Genomic DNA, 16,865 nt, shown 5'->3' on the forward strand with positions numbered 1-16,865 from the left:
GGGAGATTCTTCCACCATTGACACTTTCTCATGTGGGAGATTTTAATGTAAAAGCTGATTTTTTTTTATGTAAAAAATTCAATCATTTACTTGAAATTCCGATCCAGAAGGAAATTTATTATTTTTTTGTAGAAAGAATTTTGCAGTTCTGTACCATTCAGAACTTTTTTTTGCTGACTTCATCAGGGATTCAAATATAATAAATATAATGTCAAAAGTGAATCATGTGAAAGGTCCTGGACTTTTTTGCATCCTAAATGAAAGGACCAACAGATGAAAGTAAAAGGCCCTCAATGAAAGTAAATGTATGGTAGGTCCAGCATCTAGGTAAATGAAATTTCAATGGTCCTGATCTTGGACCTTGGACCAATACTAATTTGATCCTCTGTTTCATCTCAAGAAGTCAATCTGTAAGCCCCCCCCCCTTCCCCCCCCCCAAAAAAAAAAAAAAAAAACAATTTTCTGGATATAATTTTTGCAGTGTACTTTAAATTGCAAAATAACACAAAAAAACTACACAGTTACATTAGTACTGTGTATAAAATCTGACTACAATTTTTGTAGGTCAGACTAAATTTACAAAATTCCAGTTTAAAATATTTCTTGAACTATAATTAGTGACTACAAAGTGTATTACATGTTACAATCAATAGCAAATACTTACTCGTCCTAAATACTAGATCTATAGAATTATCAAAACTACGAGAATTTGTATTTTCCTCAATAAAGAAATCTTTATGGGTAAGTACATACATGTATTGAGACAATGAAACCTGTCTAAAAACAGACATATTCTGAAATCCTTTTAAATATGGTTAAATTCATTTTGAATCATAAACTGATCAAACATTTAAATTCAAAAGCGGTTCACTTCATAGGAAACCAATTTTCTTAAAAAAATCTCAAAATGAGACTATTTTCATACTACAATCAACATTGAAGATTTTCACAATTTGTTATTTCTTAACCACCAATGAAGCAAATTTGACCCCAAAGTGAACATTTTCACATTTACAGGATAGATGTTTAATGAAACTCAGTCCAGACTTCAGTTTTATAATGCATCTTGATTAATAAGTTCCATAAATCTTTGATATTCTCTTCAAATCTTCGAATTAATATCAGTGTTAAGAAAGCAAACTTCACTTACATACATTATATTTAAAACAAGTACTATCTTTAAAAAAAAGATAGCCAATGCAGTAAAATTTTACTTCTGAGTTTCTATATTTCTTACAAGAAAATAACACAGGGCACACAATTCAAATTTTCCATACAGTTTTTGAACACTATTTCAAGTTTTTGATACCACTTTTTTAACACCACTAAGTTATCAATATCTGGTCAATCGGGAAACAGAATTGTGATCAGGTGACATACGTTTCCATAGAAGAGCGTCCTTAAGGTCAAAGGGTAAAAAGCAAAACTATACTGACTGTGCCAAAAAAAAAAGACTTAGATTAAACAATTCAAGTGCACACCAACCATTTCAAATGCTGAAAACCAGCAAGATATCAGATTCTCTAGTTACAGTGATGTTTTTGTTCAATAAATATTCCACATACACACAAAAAATGCCAAACAATATAAAACACACACACAAGAATGAAAATAAGAAAAACAAATTTTGAGGTAAGAGTTGACAATACCCAACTGGCCACACACCATCTGCATATGATTTGGTTACATATGCATATTGATTTACAAAGTAAAATTTGTGACATATGTTTTGTAAAACTCCTGAAAAACATCTGTAATTAAAAATTATGGAAATTATAAAACCTCCATACATTTCTGACATGCCAAAAATTTTTTTTTGTATGATTAGGGAAAACATGTTTTATATGTATTTTTATAAACAAAAAGATATATACTTTCCAATTGGTCCCAAAGATATGTTTCCATGTCTTTAAAACATGAAAATATATGTTGCAATTTTTCCTGTGTACATGTGTATTCATGACAACATGATTTCAATTAATACAAAGCAATTTCAATTTAAATCTAAACCTGAGGCATGTTAAAAATGGGTACTATAATACAAACCAAAAAATCATATGACTAAAATTTTGTCTGTACGGAAATAACACCAAAAACATAAAACTACAAACAAGAAAATAACAACAAAAAACTCAATAAGAAAGTACACACTTAAGGAAGCAGACCTATGGTAAGGGATACAACTCTTAAAAATCATTGGAACGTTTATATGCAGCATTTTACATCCATCTTATATAAGCCTCTAATTAACTATAATTGATTTTATTCTGCTTCAAACAAAAGCTTGAGAGGCTTTGGTGAAATTGAATATGATACAAACATATCACTGATTTCAAGAGTTATGTCCCTTACCTTAGGTCAACCTCCTCAAAATGAAGGTACAGGTATATGAGTATTACAAGCTGACATAACAGAATATAAAACTTGAACTCTGATAGCAAAAATGTATACACATTCCTTTCTATGGAAGTGGCATGCACTTTTCTTTGATGACCAAGGGAACACTTTGGGAGGTAATGCTGGGTCATAGTCCCTTGAACTTTTTTGATCTTGCATTTAGGTAAAAGCGGACCAAAAAGGCCCTTCAAATTGTCCAGTCAGATTTCACTGAAATGTAATAATGGCCCACAGAATGACATAAATGACCCTTCCAATATTGAACCAAAGAACAAATGGTCAATTCTGTATTCTTTTCAAGAGTTCCCTGAATGAGGTTGTGGATGTAAAGTATGGTTCAAACTTGTGAGATGATATGTCTAAGCATATTTAGAGTATTTGATATTAGAAATTTTCTTTGTAATATTTACAATATTTACTTTAAAGTGGCAGTCTCTTTACAGATTAGGCAGTGGACTAAACATGGTAAGAAATATCCCATAACTTTGACAGTGTAATTTGTCAATTTGTAGCATCAGAATCAAGAAATTATGGCGTAATTTTTCATATCATATTGGCAAAATGAGTTATAACTTCATTGAAAAACACTGCAAATGAACATTTTAGAAGTAGATAACTCTGTCAAAACCTCACTTTTCTAACATTTTGATAAATTTTCACCATTTAAAGTGATGCAGACATTGAATAGTGGTCATCCAATAGAGGAAACTTTGTTGAGTGAAATTATATTGACAGATCAGTGTTTTTTTTTTTTAAACATTTTTCACAATTTTGCCTAATTCTTACAGTGACTGGTATTTAACTTATTCTGAAATCAAACAATAACACATAATATAAAGTTACTGCCATTACAATACACTTTGACTTCTATGTCAGCTTCCTGTGATCAAATCAGAGGTACGATGTTTCATTGGACCTTGTCCCTTTCTTTTCTATCTCTCTTCAGTCTACACTTGTTAACAATCCTACTAAAGTGGAGCAGGTAGAAGAAGGACACCAATCTGAACACACTTACTGTTAACACCTGAAGCAGCAAGCATAAATATGACAATCAACTTTATGGAAATCAAAATTTTACAGCAAGTAAAATAGTTCACTTCAGGTAAAGTTATGGTCCTTGATTAAATGACCACTAAATGGAGAGCTGTCCTAGGGAACAAACATTAAATTCTAAGGGGAGTGGAGGTTGGAATAATTTTAAAATAAATATCTTGACCCTGACTTTTTTATTTTGATATTGAAGATGGGAGAAAAACTTATTTTGATCTTATCGAATCACTCTAATTTCAACATCATGCTTTTACATACACAGAAATAAACAATTTGATTCAATGTATGTGAAAAATAAATAAAAATATCATTAAGTTGTATAGTGAAGAGGAAGTAAGTGAACTTCTCCTTAAAAAGAAGATGGGAGGAAGATTTTATAGTGTCTATATTGTCTTAAAACTCAAGCCCTTGTATATCTGATGTATGAGATGAAGATTTTCACTAAGTCTAGAATTGTTTTGTGGTAAAGCATCTTCTATATAGCAGTAGCTGAAATTAAAGGACTGTACCAACTCATGTTCCTTTTTTATATGAGTAAGTTTCAAGTGAAGCCTGTTTTATAGGAATTTGAGAAAAGATCAGCATGTTTAGGTGCACAATTTGTGCCCATGGTGATGTCTTGTTAAAATGATTTTATCTACTGTATATTTGTTGTTGGATACAGGATGACTTCAAACAGAATATGACAAAGTACATGTATACCTGTCTATCATATCCTTTATAATATAATGACATTACTATCACAACATTTTTTTACTTTATTTCAAAAGTGTGGTTTTTGCCACATCCTGTAGGTTTTTGAAAGAAAACTGAACATTTAGGAATTAAACAAAATAACTAAACTGTAATTTAAAGAATTTTGACTTTTGACTTATTTTTCTAGCAGAAACAATCTAGCATTATCCATCATAAATTAGAAATAATATAGTCTATAAATGTTGTTTTTCTGTAAATAATAAACATGTACAGTAAGTGTTTTGAAAGTACAGCCAAAACCTGTACAGTTAATGTTATATAAGTACAGCCACAAACCTGTACAGTTAGTGTTATAAAACTTCAGCGACAAACCTGAATAGTAGCATCTAAAATAGAGTGAACAGGAGACATTCCACATGAAATGTTAGCAAGCATCCATCCATCTAGTCCTATGTAACTACTGAATCTTCCACCCTATAATGTATAGTCACAATGACAAGTTAAAATTTCTAAAGTTAGTAAATTTACATTTTTATATAAAAAGTTGTGATTTATCGAATATTCCCTGTGTAAACATTTTCCATAATTCACACTGTGAAATGAAGAATTTCACTCTTGTACTTTCTCCTACCAAAACGTCAAAAATAATGGAGGAAATCTATATAATAAATAGGATAATCAATTGGTTATTGTGAATAACCAAAATATAAACACTTGTGCCAAGAACAAATCAAGATTTAATTTGTTCCCAGAACAAGTTCCGCACACATGTTAAATCTCTTCAGCACTGATGATTATCTTCAGATTTTCCACAATATTTTGGTTATTTACTCTTTCCAATTTATTATCCTATTAATATCTAAAAAATGTTTCTAGAATTGGTTTATGTTGATAAGCGTTGTTTAAAAATTCACATCTGTAACTAAAGTAATGTTAACTTAAAATTATATTATTCTGTGGTTCATTTTTACAAAACTATGGGTACAAGTCGACATACACCATGTTGTACAATAGATAATGCATTGTCAAAAAGTCTATATAAATGATCCAATTAAATGAAATTTCAAATCTCCTAAGTGAGAAATTGAGGGTACTAAACCTCGGATAACCACTTATTAGAATCTCTGCCTGTTGGAGCTTGGGTCAATGATCAGACTAAGTGTTAAATAAACTTAGGTTTTGACCTTGGAATGATACAATATGGACCTGATTTAGTAACAAACAACCCCTGTACTTGATTCCTTAATTAGATGTATTGATGGCCAGCAGAAACAATGCATGCAACCGAAAATATGGTCAGCACTGTTGTTTCTTCATGTGAATTTTCAGACTTTAACCCCCCCTTTTTTTTTCTTCTGAACAACAAAGGTTTTTAGATTTTCAAATTTATCATTTTTGCATTATTTAGTTTCTTCAAAACAAGTGAAGAGTTACGAAACAAATTGTATTTATAGAATACCACATAGCAGGTAACTTTCCTAGGTGCAAAATTAAAACATTTATTTTATTATAAAAGGTATAATCTTTATTCCTAAGACTTTGGGAATTATACTGATAGATATGTACCTATACAGCAAAAATAAAGCAAACTTTTTCTGTGCTTTGAGTAATCTCATGAATATAGCGAAATTAAAAACTCACAAAAATTTCCTGTTATATTTTGAAAATGTGAAAATAAAGGTCATTTCAATGAATGGCACCCTACCAAACTCACCTCCACCCTAAAAAAAGGTGGGTATGTAAATAATCATTGGAACACTGTAAACATGGGAATTTTCTTGTCATCTTTTTTTGGGGATTCTTTGATCAATTTACTTCAGCAAGATTTTAATCTTATCTTATTATATGTTGACAAAATAGAAATACAAACCACAACGTCTTTTATAATCTGTTTGGCCACCACATCCGGTTTAAATACACCCGAGGTGTCTGATATTAATCTGGTTTCTTCTGGCTGAAAAATAAAACACAATAGAATGGACAGAATTTGAAAAGCCTGACATACTGCACTACATGTATGACGTCCAGCACCAAATTATTTCAAATTATTTGGTATCTAACTAAAGCCAACAATTCCATTGACAATATTACATAGCTAGTCTTAACCAGATCAAGAAGTGATCAGGGTCCTGAATCACCATCCTTAAGTATGGTAATAAAAATTCTGTAATTTCAAAGAGTCATAATATACAACTGTATTTCACACTACACTCGTCACAAAAAATCTTCACTATTAATTTAGTAGAGATCTTAGGAAGAAACAGGCAGTTCCAACAGTGATTCATTCGAAAAAAATATTATAGAACTTTGTATTTAAAAAATTTATACATTTCAGAAACAACTGCTATATTTTTAAGTTCCTGAATATTTAGAAATTTTCAATCAATTAAAAATTGTTTGAAATGCACTGCCAAAGATTCGCTTAATAGGGGGAGATCATTAAAGATGAGGAGAGGACCCGCCAAGTCATCTTTTGGTCATTTTCCTTATTTAACAAAATCTTTCTGAATCGCTCACCTGGTTGAATTTTGCCTTTTAAAGGCAATAAATCTAATACGAAGTTGTCCAACAATTTTGACTCAAGAAGACTTTGGTAGGACTTATCATAAGGATCATTTCAGCAACTGAGAGTTTCTTTCTATCTATCATAGTTTTCAAGATATTGGCTGAAAACTGTATAAAAAAAAAAACAAAACCTGTCATTTTTTCCCCTTTCAAGGGCAATAACTCTTGCATGGAGTCGTCTGACAACTATCATCCCTGAGAACTTTTGTATGCCTTTGGCCAGGTGAGCTAAAAAGGGGCTCAAACTCCTAACCCAGGATCCACCATTTTCTTTTCCTAAATAACCACCCAAAAGTTACCTATCTTTATTATGCTATGACTCTTGAGCATTCCTCAAGCACATTGTATGCACTTGGATTTTCAGTAATTAACATTTCTCATTATACTTAAGGAGTAGTATCCCTTGTCCAATTCTAAAATACTGTGAAAGTAGTTTAATTGGTGGATACCAATTTTCGTGGATTGGGGAAGAAACACAAATTAGTGGATCCTTGAATTTGTGGTTTTAATGTTTTCAGTATACACATCAATGGGGATCTCTTATTTGTTTGGGAACCAGATTTCGTGGTTTGATATACCCACGAAAACCAAGAAAATTGGTTCCAAATGAACAATAGTACTTTCACAGCAGACATGTAATTAACAAAGGATACGAGAGGGCAAAGTTTCAACATACCTTATTTTGTTCTTCAACCTCAAATCCGGGTGTATCTGTGTCTGGTGGATGTGATAAGGTAATATAGATGTTGTATGGTCTCACCTGGAAATTATAGAACAAAGAAAAAAGTTAATGTCAAAGACGTGATCAGTTTTACTATACTGTTAATACTGTTGCTGAGCCAAGCAGGCAAAGATAATTTATATTTATTACTAAATGTACAGCTAAAAATAGTAAGTCTTAAAAGGTGTACACATTTTCCTCAAGGAAATTTCAGAGTACAAAATTCCAGTATCTGCTGATAAAAGTTTTCTATTGCTTTGAAAGTGTTCCAGATAATGTAGGTAGTGATATAGATATTGTAACCATATGCATGCTGATATACTCCAAATATCAACTATTTTGTAATATTTTTTACATGGGTACACTTGTGAATTTTGAGAAAAATTAGAGTAAAAAAGTTGGGAATTAAGTAATATTTATAAAACTATTTGAAAGTTTATGATTAAAAACATATTATTCCCAATACTCTCCGATACGTCGGAAAGTACAATACAATATTCTGATTCAAAGCCAACAAGTTCTACTTATAATCAGGTTGTGAATCATGCAAAACATTGTCAAATCACTTACATTCCTTATCAAAACAACTGCTTTATATATGGATTGGAAAATTAATTAGGAATCTGATTAAAGAACATGTAATTCCATATAATGTAAACACATGAATTTTTTGTGGCATACTAATTTTTACCATTTTTGACAATGAATAAATAAGCTCAAAAATAAAACCATAAAAATTGATTTTGAACACTATAATAACTTGTTACTTCCAAACTACAAAACTAAATACTTGTGAACACATTTAATTGACAGAATCCATGAAAATCAGCATCCACAAAAAATTCATCAACTTACAGCATTAGTATTAGGGAATATAAAAATAACAACAAAAACATACATAAATTCAATATTTTACCTCCATTTGAAGAGACTCTGCCATCCCCCTGAGGGCAAACTTTGATGCAGAGTAAGCAGTGTAGCCATACAGTCCTAACTGACCTGCCTGGGATGAAAGGAATACAATTCTTCCTCCACCTTGCTTCTTCATTCTCTCAATCACAGCTTTTGTTGCCTGTACTGAGCCAAAAAAGTTCAGGTTCATAATTCTCTACAAAAAAGACATCTTAACTTTTATTACCAGTATATGAAATAACTGGGAATAAAATTGATTTTGTCAACTATTTGTTATGTGATGTTCCACAATTAGGGCAAAAGGAAACCAAAATTACCACCAAGCCATCAACACAGAAGAAGAGTAACACTGTATCTTAAATGCAAACTAAAGACAAGAGAGATGGAGAAATGGATGTACAGTCTGAAACAAAATGTAAAAGGAAATAATTTTAACATCAGCATTAAACAGATACTGTATCTACAAATTTATACTGTACCTTGAATTCTTCAATTGATATATTCTCAAATATCTTAGCAAGGCCAACTCCAGCACAGTTTATAAGAACATCAACAGGTCCATGTTTATCCTCAGTCTGAGATCAAGAAAAAAATATATCAAATTCCATTTTCCATTTTTTTTCATTTTGATTCAATTTCAAATTGACAGCTATAGCTTTCATGATTACAACCAAGATGCTTTACAGTATTAATGTTTCTAATTTGCTGCTTGGAAAAAAATTGCTCTTATGAATCAGAAAAACAGGCCAAAATTATTCTTTTTGTACAAAAAAAAATGAAACATAGATAAGTGAACAGGAAATTAAAATCTCATCAGAGAAAGTGAATCTTTCTATACAAGCAGTTGACTATCATATTCTGTATATAAATTTTCAACATACTCAAGGTTCAACTGAAGTCAACTTTTTCCCATTAGAATTTTATAATTCAATAACTGCTTTCAAAAAAGAATCTTTACCTACGTGTAGAATTAAGAGGGGTATGAGACTGGGGGACAGAGATTCTTTAGTTTTTATAAGATTTTTTTAGTTAAAGTTTTGGTGACCTTTTTGCTTTTTCTATCTGCAATTTAAATAAAATTCAAGGTTTGTCAATTCAAGGGAGAAACCATTCATACTGTAAATATACTATATTTCACAGTGTACTAATCTTTGCTACTTTTCATGATGGTAAAAAAAATCCACTGAATTATGGACTTTTACAGTATAAAACACTTATTATTCATAAAACTGTAAAACTTAATCCATGCAATTATGGCCATTTGACCAAATCTGAAAAAAAAATTATAGCAACTGTGATAAATTTACCATAATAAATATAAGGAGCCCTTGTGGATACCCTTAAGTTATTTTTCTAAAAGATTCTCAAGACAAATACATATTTCTACTTTTACTATTTATCATATGACTTATATGTTTTATGAACTCATGAATTATTATGGTGTATCCATCTGCAACACAAGAGATGATTTGTTCACTGGTTCTTGGTTTTCCTTTCCTCTTTCGTTTACCTCTGATTGATATTTCATGAAAAACTCGGCAAGCGTTTCTTTAAAAGCAGAGAACTATTACCCGGATTCATGTTCCCAGTTTTTAGTTGAATCCAGATTGCTCATTTTTGTTAAATTGTATATATAAATTAATTTGAGATAAATACTGTAATCTGATTCATTAAAATAATTTTGTTATATCTAAATGGATAAAAAAATATTGACTCGCCCCTATTCAGTTAAATTCAGAGCTACTTTTCTCATGTTTAAAGATAAAAATATGTTTTAAAATTAATTTATAAAAATTGGCAATAATAAAAAAATTTTCTATTGAAAAATAACATAAATTTCCATGTGCATATTTTGTTTATTGCACTTCGCACTATAAACAATATGCACATGGAAAATTTATGTTATTTTTCAATAGAAAAAATTTTTATTATTGCCAATTCTTAAGTGTTATTTTTGTTATTTTATGTTCTTTGTTGTGTGTGTCTATTTCCCTGATTAATCATTATCCTTGGATTACATGTATATGTTTTTTTATAACTGTTCCCTTGAATTTCCTTGCATATTTTCTTACCTTTTTAATGGCTGCTTTAACTTCACCATAATCTCCAGTAACATCAACTGACACATAGCAAACTTGCTACAAGATAAAAAACTTTCTTTGATTTGCATTATTGATTTACTATATTGATACCTTTGGGAGTAACCACTTCATTTATAGTACAAATTCTGCTCTGAGTTTTTGAAATGTTAACTGTTACAACCAGAAAAAACAATTTGTCTTTCTTTAGTGTCAGTCCATGTAAGAATCAGGCAGTAGGTGAAACATAGTATGATAAAACCCATCATTTTGATAGTGTAATTTGACTATTTGTACCATCAGAATCAAGGAAAACAGACAAGATTTTACATATCAACCTGCACCATTGAGTTGTAATTTCATTGAAATGCACTGAAAATGAACATTTCAAGGACAGATAACTCTGTCAAAAACTTCATTTTTCAAAGATTCTATTGAAAATTTTCTGAGCAAAGCCAGTGATGCAGAGATCAAATAATGGTCTTTTCAAATAGAGAAAGCATCCTCGAGTGAAATTACATTGTCAGACCGGTGGGTTTTTGATATGCATGTTTCTTATTTTGCCCGATTCTTACAAATACTGACACTTAATGTTAAATCAAAAGAAATGGGTATGGCCTTGCAGCATAAATTCTGAAGAAAAATATATTATGTATGTACAAAATTTGGATTATTTAAGTAAATTACAGTTTATAGTCAGGTCATAAAGGTGTAATGTACCTTGAAGTTATTTCCAGCAATCTTTTCTATTTCTTCTTTTGCAGCAATTAGTTTACTCTGAAAAAAAAGTAAATGTAACTGAATGTTTACAGAAATGATTTATTTATAGGTTGATGTAAATAATTGTGTTCCTGTAACTATGGTAACTATACATGTAAAGATACATTCTTTATGTCTCTATAAATTCTGTCAAAAAGGTACAAGTAAACTTATTTAAAATGTAAAAATGTAGCTCATGTACCTCCAGTCATATTTTGCCTTTTTTTTCAAAAATGCTTCATTTCTTTTAATTGGGAAAACGTGGTCACTTTTTTTAAATTGGGAAATTTGGATAACAGTACAATACCTTAATATTTTAGTTAAAATCATTAATCTTATAGAGGATAACAAGAAAAAAAAACAAGTCAGACACAATTAATCAGTGTATTTCTTAACAAAAACATCATATCCTGTACTTTAAATTGGGAAACAGCTATATTTCAGTAGCAGTTTAAAGTAAACAACATCACTGTACTCTGGAATTGCAATATAATTGATTTTCTATCTCTTTCATAAAGTACCCAGAATTATTAATGAAAGTTTTGAACAAGCTACTACAAAATTTCTACTAATAAAACTAGAAGTTAAAATGAGCACCACGAAGGCATGAAAATTAAAATCAAGCGAAAACTTAACAAGGACATCATCCATTGCAGTTCAGAATACTCAACAGTGTATACTATTACATATACCTCATTTCTGGACAATATTGATACAACTGCACCTCTTCTGACAGCTTCTTTGGCTAAAGCCTTCCCAATTCCACTGGAGCCACCTGTTATCTGCAACAAACATCATTAGTCCATGTAGACTTTTCAAGACATTTCTTTATGAACTTGAAATGGTTAAACTATATGTTCCACAAAATTACAAGGAGTTTTCATTCAGGTTAAAATCCTGGCACATTCTAGTTACTGATCACTTGCATGCATGTAATAAGCCTTGAAAGTCAGTTTAGAACTTTGAAAGAATTTGAAATTTTTAAAAAATATAGACCAAAGAGCTGGAGGTAATCGAAATTGAAATTTTGGAGTGGCATTCTAAAATTCTGATTTAAATGTTGCTTTTAGTATGTGTCTGCACTGTTTGAAGTCAGTTGTCCATAGATGGTTTTAGGTTAAAACATTGTGACCTATGTTGGCAATAGCAATCAACTGTTTTTGCCAGATACAAAATGTATGTTTAATCAACTTTATTATCAGTAATCACTGATTTGTTTGTCATTGAAAGCTTCAATATGAAAATTATGGCCAGTCACTGGTCAATTGCTCTATTACACTAAAGGTTCTAAAATCCTTTGATTAAGCCATATTAAAAAAACCTAGATTCATGCCTGCCCTGATTTTTTCATTTCCAAATGCAAATAATTTCCTCCTCAAATTTCCAGAAATATTCCATGTCTTTTCTGGACCTGATTTATAATACTGGGGTAATCATTATTAAGTAACTTCTAGTGTTTAAACCATACTTGTTTGCTGCTATTTCTCTGAAAAATGGTTCCAAATTGATGAAATCTGGTACAGGTGTAGGAGTTGAGGCACATTTACTTTGGTAGAGCTGCTTCAGTATGTTTGTGCTGCTTAAATTGATCACCAAGCATACAGAGGTGATAACAAAACTAGTCTTTTGACACAAGTGACAGTTATTGTAGGGAAATACAAAATAAAAAGTAAAATTCGTCCCCAACCAAATTTTTCAAAAAAAGTTGGATGAGAATCTAGGAATACACTGTATATTTACATGTAATATGGCCATAGCCTGAAAATAACCAGATTCACCTTGGATTTGTAATGTCAATTGCGAACCCCAGATACATGTATCAGTTGTTCTACATATATTTACGTTATTATTATTTTATAATATACAATGTATATATTTCTCCTGCACAGGAGGACAAGAAACAATTAACCTCTGAAACAGGATTTTTTCAGTGGTAGATTCACATGTTGGGAGGTTACAAGTCAAACCATGATCCCATGAATTTGCCCCTGTACAAAACATTACATTGGTATTATTTTAGGGATGACTGTTATATTTTTTCAGTCTATGAAGAAATTATGTGGTGCACATTAAACAACCTGCATGGCAGGTTACATGTTTTAAGTGTGCACCACAGACATTGAGGTTATTTCAAATAAACTAAAAAATATATAAGTTATTCCTTATAATTTAATTTTAGTATCAAAATTTAACTGGTAAATCATTAAAAAGGGTTGATGATATCGCAGTCACATAGGGATTTTCATAAGGAATCCAATAAAAAAAAATTTCAAAATCAGACCAAAGATAAAAAAGTCAACTTTTTGAGGTGTGGTCCTTTTGATCCCTTGTAACATGTAAACAGTCCAAATGCATCAAATCTACTGTTACATTTGTTTACCAGAATTAAATAAGAAATAAAAAGGAATAATCAAAATCTGAACGGTTTTGATAAAACACCTATTTTTACTCTATTTGGTCCCTTATTCTACGTAGGTATGGACCAAAACTCCAAAATCAAAAAGGTGGTTAGTAAAATCATATTATAATTTCATAACAATTGGTCAACCACAACAGAAACGAAATGTTCACAGGCGACGACTATGCCTTAAGTTATACAATCTCAAAATTTTGCGGTTCATATGAAAATGACAGAAAAATCAGACCAAAGTCAAGACTCCAGTCTTATGAACTCCTATGACAGGCAGTTGTTTCGATCCATAACGGGGCTTTACTATCCACAAGCATAGCTACGCCCCGTCATTTTCATTGACAGATACATGTGCATGTGAATCATACGTATACGTTACCAATATTTCAACGAAAAACTTACAACAACATGTTTGCCCTTCAATTTCAAAACAGAGGGAGACACGAGGAAGGAAATTATATAAGAAATAAGTGCAAAAACTGCAGCAAAAACTACAATTTCCCACCACATATTTAGAAAGAACGGTTAATTTTGCACAGGGGATGGAAACAACGATATTTGTCTTCACTTGAAAATTTATAACTTTAAAACCCGATGCGGGCAAATATTCATTTCCCTAATGGTTCAAATAGAGTAAATGATCAATAAGCAAATGCCATTTTAGCATTGCATTTGTCTGTGAGTTTGTAAACAACGTTCATGTGCTTTTGTTCTATCATTAAAAGATGAAAATGTTCTTTCTTCAATATTTTGAGGTAATCGAGATAAAATCAATTTTGTAAGGAAGCCTTTAATGGTATCAGCAAGTTGACTTGTTGACAGAATAATGCATTTTAAGAATCAAGGAGGATTTTTCAATATGAACACACAGTGGCGGATCCAGATGAAGTGCAGGGGGTTAGTACCCCCCTTTTTATTGAAAAAATTGTCAATTTCATGTGTAAAATTGACAAAAAATGGCAAAGTATGTCCCAGCGCCCCCTTTTCGTCGGGAATTTTTCAAACTCTTCTATATACAGTTTCCGCTATATAGATGACGTATTATCTTTAAACAATCCTAATTTCGGGGATTTGATACATCGCATCTACCCAAAAGAACATGCGATAAAGGATACTACAGGCACTGTGAAGTCAGCCTCATATCTTGACCTACACCTAGAAATCGATGATAAAGGAAAACTATTGACCAAATTTTACGACAAACGTGTTGACTTTTCATTCAGAATTGTCAACTTTCCTTTCATCTGTGGTAACATCCCTTCGGCTCCTGCGTATGGAGTGTTCATATCACAACTCATACATTATGCCAGAGCTTGCCGAAACTACGCAGACTTTCTGTCTCGCGCTAGAACTCTAACAAATAAGCTTCTGGAACAGGGTTATTTTGCTACAAGATTGAAGTCATCACTACAGAAGTTTTATGGTCGTCATCATGAACTCGTGGATCGTTATGGTGTATCCATCAGCACCATGAAAACTGATTTATTCAACGGGTCATAGTTTTCTGTTCCTCGTTTGTCTACCCCGGACTTGACTTTTTATGAGCAACTCGGCGGGTGTTTCTAGAGAAGCAGAGGACGCTTACCCTACCAGTGCACCTGGTCCATGCTCCCAGTTTTTAGTGGAGTCCGAGTTGCTCATTTACTTTTGTTACTTTGTATGTATGATTTTAGTTACTTTATGTTCTTTGTTGTGTGTGTCTGTTTTCCATGTCTGGTCTTTGTCCTTGGATTACATTCTTTTGATTACCGCTATAACCTTGGCTTCCTTGATTACTCTTTCTATAAGTTTAAATTAATTTTCTTTCCTGTATCAATTTGATCCGACGGAGCAGTGTAGCGAATAGAGTCGTCACATTCTGAGATGTTATATTATATATACATACATAATAAAAACTGTTCAAAATGTAAAAGAGTATCTCGGGAAAGCTTTTGGATGAAGAAATTACAAACAACTTCTCCAGATGGAATAAACGAGAAAAAATAATTCATTTTTAGGTCTTAGTATAAGGCTAGTACAGCACTACATGATATACATCAATACACCGATCTACTATATTTTGACTTTTTTTAAATTGTTTTCCACAGTTAATTTTTACTTTTAATTTTGATAAAAAGACTCCCTTTGTTATTTTCATTCAGTCTCCTTACAATTTGCTTATGTGTGCCTTTGATAAAGGTACAATCACCCACAGCGTACGTGATTCAGCTTCTTATCTGTTTTGATCTTGAACTTTGTGAGTTTTATGCTCATAAAGTTATATGAGTTTTATGCTGAAGAAGGATATAAGTTATCCGAAATATTCAATGTAAATTTTACCATTTTCTGGTGATGTTAAACATATTTAGATGTTTATATATATATAAACGATCTGGTATATATGGTATTTTCGGTTTTGCAAGTCACGTCGTAAAAAAATGGTATATTCCTTTCCAGTGCAGAAGCTTTTAAAAGTTTCGGTGTGCAGTATCTGGGTACAGGTCTTACATCTTTTATTTCCACATGGTCGATACTGGCCCGTTGTATTTTGTGTGGGCTGAGATGAAATCTCTGCTCTTACTAGGGCATCTCTTAGGCTCCTAGGACTACGGAATGCCAGGACCAGGGCCCTAGGAAAGAGCTTGGAGAGCTTAGGATGTTTTTGAATGTCTTCCCAATTTGAATGCAGTAGCTGCGAGAGTTTCCCAAAGGCTGGATGGTATGTAAGCACAAAAGGAACCCTTTTGTTCTTTTTCTTAGGTTTGTACTCGAGGAGATCTTTACGGCTGATGTTAGCACGTTCAAATCCCCGGTCTATATATGTTGATTTATAGCCACGCGATAACAAATGACCACGAAGTTCATCTAGACGTTTGTTGGTGGTATCGTCATAAGAGCAAATGCGCCGAATTCGAAGTGCCTGGCTGTATGGTATGCTTTTAGTACGTTTCGGGTGACAACTATTGGGAGATAAGTATTGGTGACTATCAGTTGGTTTGGTGTGAAGATCCATTGACATTTCCCCGTCTTTAGTAGTAGTATCCAAAAATGTGATTTTAGTGTCAGAAATTTCATGGGTGAATTTGATTGATGGATGAACATTGTTGGCATGTGTGATGAAATTGTCTAAATTTTGTTTCGACTCAGTCTATTTCATGTCGACATCATCGATAAATCGAAACCAAGAGAGGGATTTCGATAAAGATGTTGAAATTATTTGATTTTCTAATTTACTCATGAAGATTTTAGCAGATAGTCCGTGGTGTCTTTTAAATATGACGGGAGTTTTTTAACAAGG

At 31.8% G+C, this 16,865-nt stretch overlaps 2 protein-coding genes across 4 annotated transcripts in view; one reads left to right on the top strand and one right to left on the bottom strand.

Annotated features, from left to right (window-relative positions):
* The window catches only part of LOC148616582 (carbonic anhydrase-related protein-like), a 44,505-nt gene that overhangs the window by 9,730 nt on the left and 17,910 nt on the right, over positions 1-16,865 (top strand). The gene's annotated exons all lie outside the window — the stretch shown is intronic.
* LOC148616583 (3-ketodihydrosphingosine reductase-like) lies at positions 441-14,130 on the bottom strand. Of its 3 annotated transcripts, none has more exons than XM_088583800.1 (11): positions 13,991-14,125; positions 12,647-12,754; positions 11,871-11,960; positions 11,140-11,196; positions 10,414-10,479; positions 8,821-8,916; positions 8,346-8,537; positions 7,385-7,468; positions 6,014-6,097; positions 4,516-4,617; positions 441-3,421 (listed from the first exon to the last, which is right to left on the bottom strand). In XM_088583800.1, the coding sequence occupies exons 2-11, from the start codon at positions 12,719-12,721 to the stop codon at positions 3,305-3,307; spliced, it is 963 nt and encodes a 320-aa protein (XP_088439926.1). In that variant the 5' UTR covers positions 12,722-12,754; positions 13,991-14,125; the 3' UTR covers positions 441-3,304. The 3 variants fall into 3 exon arrangements, with proteins under 3 accessions (XP_088439926.1, XP_088439925.1, XP_088439924.1); XM_088583799.1 differs by having other exon boundaries at positions 12,647-12,757; positions 13,991-14,116; XM_088583798.1 differs by lacking the exon at positions 12,647-12,754 and having other exon boundaries at positions 13,991-14,130.

The sequence above is a fragment of the Perna viridis genome, chromosome 5, assembly GCF_037379345.1.
Source record: "Perna viridis isolate PV_CMFRI_1.1 ecotype Kerala chromosome 5, ASM3737934v1, whole genome shotgun sequence".
NCBI classification, from domain to species: Eukaryota; Metazoa; Mollusca; class Bivalvia; order Mytilida; family Mytilidae; genus Perna; species Perna viridis.